Here is a 6000-nt window from a genome sequence, read left to right on the forward strand (position 1 = left end):
CACCCTGGCGATTCTTCCCATTTTTCTCCTGTAAGATATTCTTTGAAAATATTCAAGGTCCTAAACTCTAATGTGCATTCAGTATATCCCCTGACTTTCCCATTTGCTTGGATGAGACATTCCTTAAAATCTTATCTCTTTAATAAGCCATTTTGTTATCCATCCCCAAGTTACCTAATGTGCTGTTTAATGTTCTTAGCCAAGTGCCTTGGGATGTTTTGCTAGACAATTAGTAATTATTGTTTCAGATATGCACTTTTTGGAAGTGATGTTCAGGAGAATTCATCTGTGAAAACTGTTTTTCCATCCATGTTTTGAGAACCAAAGGCAATGTATTAGTTTATTTGCCTTTGTATCACCTTCAGCCCTCAAATGCAGGTGGAGCTAGCATGGAAATTTGCCTGTGGTGCACACTTCCTCAAAAGTATAGGCATTCAAATTGCAGCCTCTTGTCATAAGTGGTTGGCCGAAGACTCAGTGGTCCTTGTGGTTAACCTGCACAAAAGAAAAGCCTCTTGTGGGTATCCCGTTCCCTCAGAGCCCTTGGGATCATTCTCCCACCCCTCCTTATCCCCTTCCCATCATTGTAATATTGATTTATTACCAGTCTTGTCCCATGCTTTTCTGACTTCCATTGGTATGACTTTAGAGAGAGTTCACACAAACCAAGGTACATGCCAATAACTTCAAAAACTTGCAGCACATCAATAAGAACAATGCAGTGAAACCAATGTTAATATGACCATCGATGTGCTTGGAGAAACCATTCCATGGTCTTAATTTTCAAGTTTCACTCAGGGAAGTTCCATGGTTCCACTGCAGAAAGTTTTTTTTCTGCAAAGTCATAGAGAAATGCAGGTCAACAGATGTCTGGCATTGATAAGAGCAAAATAGAAAACAAACTGAATCTGAAAGTATTCAGATATCACTGAACAGGTGCCTTAAAGTGCAGTTGAATTGCTGGTGCATTAGATAAAGTGAACCACAAAGAAATATTGAGGACTCAAAGTCAAATCTGTTGCCAGTGATAGATGTGCATTTGGTTGGTCATCATGTTGAACATCCATGCTGTAATTTTACCTCTGGTGAATAATTAATCATAACACTTTTACCTCATTCCTCTGTTGAAAGCACAACGATAATATTTATGACATTAAAAGCACTTCAAAATAACATTAATTTATCAAATAAATAGACAAACTCCTCACCCAACTTTTTGGTTATTTTTTGATACGTATTTCAGGTTTTTGTAATTAATCTGTTTGCTTTTGTCTGTAAAAGTAAAACTAAGGAAACCTTGTCAGAACAATATGGAGCTCTAGCACCTGAAGATAGCATTGATAGAGACCCTTAAGGGAGAGAGGTAAAGGATGTATTGATGGGGTGATAGTGATAGGTTGGAAATAAGTTCATATGGACTATAAATACCAACATGGATATTAGTCCTAAAGGCATATTTGTGTTGTAATCACTAATTGTGTTGTAATTGCTGTGCAAATGCCCTGATATGATTCTAGCACAGAATATATTGGTCTCAATATGGATTACAGAAAAATACTCTGCCCTGGATAAAATTTGAAAATAACATTCTAGAAATACACTGAAATGCATTAGACTGGTAAACCAATCAAACTGATTTTATAATTGCTGTTCTCAACCATTATGTCAAAGATGGATTATTTCATATTTTTATTAAAATAAATTAAATATCCAGTCATCTAAGGATAACCAGAGCAAATAATCATTGAGATCAGTAATAAATATCACTTCATTTTGTGTTCCAACTAAAACAGCACAAAGTGAGACAGAAGCCAAATATAAGAAATCTTAACTATGACATAAATTCTGGTGGGACCTCATAATGATAGAACTTGGCCTCATGTCTGCTTGGTAAATAACTGCTAGGGTGTGCAAAGTCTCCTCCCAACTAAGACATAGTTCAAGATGTTCAACACAGCTGGATTGAGTAGAAGTATTTACATGTTCTGGAATTTGTTTTCACTGCCTTCCCATCTCCTGGTAACTAAGACATTGGAGAATGCACTGTGTGCTTCAGGGAGAGACACAGGTGGTTCCAAGTAAGGTCTCAGGAGTGGAAGACCATGGGCTTTCTTAGCTTACCCTGACCTACAAAGGCTGGCATCCCATTTTACTTGTAAACACATGTATTAGGCAATCAGTTGACTAATCTTCACTTTCTGCGTGTGCAAGCAGTTTGGACAAGAGATTACATCAGTAATTGTGTTGTGTATAAAAACAGCCATATTAAGTATTAAACAAAAAGTGTCACTTATTTTGTGGGACAGTAATTAATGATACTTCCTGATAATGTTACTTATCTTTGCGTGAAATTAACCTTCCAATCTGGCCTCCTATTCATATTTCGAGCAAAGATCCTTCTTTACGTTATGAAGGGTCTCAGCCTAAAACATCAACTGTTTATTTCCTCCATAGATGCTGCCTGACATGCTGATTTCCTCAGCATTTTTGTGCCTGTTGCTCAAGATTTCCAGCACCTGCAGAATCACCTGTCTCTGTATATTGATATTTCCTCATTTTTGTTTTAATTGTAAGCAATGATCAGGTGCATCTGAATTATTCCAAGCTTTATACAGTAAGCTTTTATTTGAAATGTGTACTGTAGTTTAATTGATGATCATGTAAATGAATTGGTAATCAAGTGTGAGCCCAGATTTTACCATACAATGGAAAGTCCTGAATTATCGGTATAGAACTGTATACTGGGTGAGTCAGTTCTTTCCCGTTATTGTGTGTAGGAAGCAGTACTGGGGGATTTTTCACAGGTTGAAAATTTGCCCTTCATGTTCATAGTTTGATTGATGACATGTACTCTATCTTTTTATACTAGAGTGCCTCGGAAGATCTGACCGGAAAGTGGAGTTGCCAGCCTCTGTGATCCATCTTGCCAAGCAGAGGACACGACCTGAATTAGCAGCCCGTTTCCTCACCAGACACCTCTTCCCAGACAGTGTGCTTCTCAGGAGTAACGTGTACGGAGCAATTCGGAAAGGAAAAGCTCCTCTTGACTGTAATAAGATAAATGCTGTTCGAGGTGAGCTCCAGCTGACTGAATTTGATGTCGTTCTCAATACAGCCTATTTCTCAATTTTAAATGGAGATAATCAGAATTTGGTATAAAATGAATATAGTCATATCCATAAAAAGTTCCTAATTTCAATATGAAATAAACTGGAGAATTTTGAAAAGGTCTTCAAGGCCAGTTGCATAATTGCAATGCTAAATCTAGGCCTGAAAACCACACGTCTTGTGCACCATTTAATGTGGAGGTGTGCTGATAAAGCAAACCCCTTTTCACTGGATAGTGTTGTCTCTCAAGTGTTCTTGCAGTTAGAACTCTTTCAGGAAGTGGAAACTATTCCATCACATTCTGGAAATAGTGCTTTTCAATTATTGTAGGATTGGTGGTGTCAAGAAATGTGGCCCTTGCTAGTTCTTGACCTTTTGTGGTGATGCCATTTGTGTGTGTATGTGGTTCAGAAGAACCTCCCGTCAACAATACCCAGAGGATGTTAATAGGGCAGATTCAGATGGTGGTAATTCCACTGTGAAAGATAAGGCAGCAGATTGGCTCAGCTCTGCACTGGAACTTATCAGCAATTAGTCCTTGTATGTTACCAGGTAACCCAAGCATCAGTATTGTCCTGGTCTTGCTGTGATCGGGTATGGACTGGTTCACTGAAGTTTGCTGGGCTTAGTAAGGAATGATCAGTCTTCTGAGATTGTGATAGAGGAAATAAAAATGAATGTAGGATTAATATAAATGGAAGTTCGACAACACTGTAGACTCAATGGGTCAAAGGGTCTTTTTTCCATGCTGTATCTCTCCATGTGAGTCCGATTGTATAAGTGCTGGGTTCCAGAGTGATGCACCATCAGTAACTCTCGGAGATGTGAGTCGAGATAGGCTTTTATTTGCTGGAAGAAAGCACAGTCAGCAGCGTCAGCAGCCAGAGCCCACCACACAACATCCTGGAGACTGAGGGAGGAGCAGTGCCTCCAATCGCCTTTATACAGGGGTCTGTGGGAGGAGCCACAGGAGCAGTCAGCAGGGGGGCGTGTCCAGACAGGTACATGTAGTTCACCACACAGAGCTTTACAGTAATTTCCTTCCTTTGTATCAGGCATTGATTATGAAGAGGTTATGATTCTTTTAGCACATACTGTAAGCCCAGGTCTACATCTGCATCCTGCAGGACCTACAGATCTGTCAGTGACTGCATTACCCACCCATAGTATAATTCCACCCCTGTTACCCTCACCCTCCTAATGTCCTGCCTGCTAGGAGGGAGAGCAAGTAAAACAACTGAAGAAAATCAACCCATAAAGGGTTACTGTGCCTACGTTTGACCCAAACACAACTTTGAGGCCTCCAATGTACATTCCTAACCACGGCTCAGTTGCACAGCATCCCAGACTTAACAGATGTGTTCTGCTGGTAGAACAAAAGACAAGAATGGTGAAGGAAAAAGACTCATATACACAGAATCATGCCTTTAGCAGAGAGGTACACAACTAGCCTGTCATGTTTAAGGCCTTCTCAGCCTTAGGAAGTCCCCAGATGTTAGGGAGGTGACTTTTCAGGATTGACACAGCTGGACTTTGTCCTTCAGCTGTGCTTGTACAATGTCTAGGTCACATTCCTGTGATTTATAGACTTTTTCACTTTCCTTCCCTGAGGCATTTTTAGTAAAACAACTGGATTTATAAAATAACCGAGTTGCCTTCATCATTTTAATTAAAAAGTGACTGTAGCTCGACCATACTCATTCCAACAAGCAGTGACACAAAACATATTAGCCTATTGTTTTCCTGCAGGTATTAATCAACCATTATCAGGTGTTGTAGTTTTACTCTGGATTTCCAACATATGTTTTTTCTTGTATTTCCATTCAAATCCTTCTCCAGATGTTCTGGCATTTTCAATATTATTTCCACAATCTTCTCCATAAACACCTTTCTCAGGGATTTATGTATTTCTTTAACCATTGTAAAATGCCTGAAAATAAAACTTTTTAAAAATTCTGAAAATCATTTATCATGTAAAAATGTAACTTTGCCTGGTTTCCGTTAATCCACAGAATTTCTAGCAGAATGCTTTACTGGTTTTGACCTGGCTGAGGATGGCAAAGACTGGAAAGTGTGTGTTGATGCAATTAATGGTGTCATTCGATGTCTCAGATATGAACTGAAGAAGACGCCGCAAGGAAGGTCATTCCTTAAGCATTATTCATCACCTGTCCCAGGCCAAACTGAGATGGAATGACATGAAGCCAATGAATGCAAGCTGTAATTACATGGTCATAGGCGCAAACCCAAGTATTAATTGTATGCTGTTCTGAGGTGTATGGAAGAAATAATGGAAGGAACATTAAAGTGAACATTCCATCATTGTCCTAAGAGGTGATTTTGTTTACTGTTTCTCAATATGCTTAGAATGTTACAAAATCAATTCTCAATAATAATTTACAATGATAATACAAAATATTCATGTCACGTTCACTTTATCTGCAGAGAAAACATCTACATTAAAAACTTATTTAAAAATGGAGACCAATACAAACAAAATACTGCATTACACAGTTGCATGCATTCCTGAAAATAAAAATAGAAAATAGTCTGTAATTGGAGCCCGGTACCCATACTTTGTGAAAGGTTGATCATCTATTTTGTCACTGAAATAAATGTCATCATAATTATAGTTATGAGATTATAAGCACAGGCAGCAGTATCATTTCATTAATTCTGTGGTTATTGATCTCCAAAATACACACAGGACAGCTTCAACTCTCTCTGTTGAAGATTCCCAACATAATGAATTTTAATCTAATTTGCCATACAAAGTGGCGGCAAGTCAATCTTAATGTATGCTTGTTGTGTTCCAATTGCATCACCAAGAGTCAACTAAAATTTTCACTCAGGCTGAAGCAGGGGAGTTGTCTTTAATATCCTTGATAGACT

At 38.6% G+C, this 6000-nt stretch overlaps 1 protein-coding gene across 1 annotated transcript in view; it reads left to right on the forward strand.

Moving 5' to 3' along the window:
- The window catches only part of LOC140727212 (uncharacterized), a 147016-nt gene extending 141362 nt beyond the window's left edge, over positions 1-5654 (forward strand). The window contains exons 11-12 of the mRNA XM_073044477.1: positions 2870-3073; positions 5121-5654. Coding sequence (XP_072900578.1) covers positions 2870-3073; positions 5121-5305 — 389 coding nt within the window. The 3' untranslated portion in view covers positions 5306-5654. The remainder of the gene's footprint in view (positions 1-2869; positions 3074-5120) is intronic.
- The last annotated feature ends 346 nt before the right edge of the window (positions 5655-6000 follow it).

This window comes from Hemitrygon akajei, chromosome 5 (assembly GCF_048418815.1).
Source record: "Hemitrygon akajei chromosome 5, sHemAka1.3, whole genome shotgun sequence".
Taxonomy (NCBI): Eukaryota; Metazoa; Chordata; class Chondrichthyes; order Myliobatiformes; family Dasyatidae; genus Hemitrygon; species Hemitrygon akajei.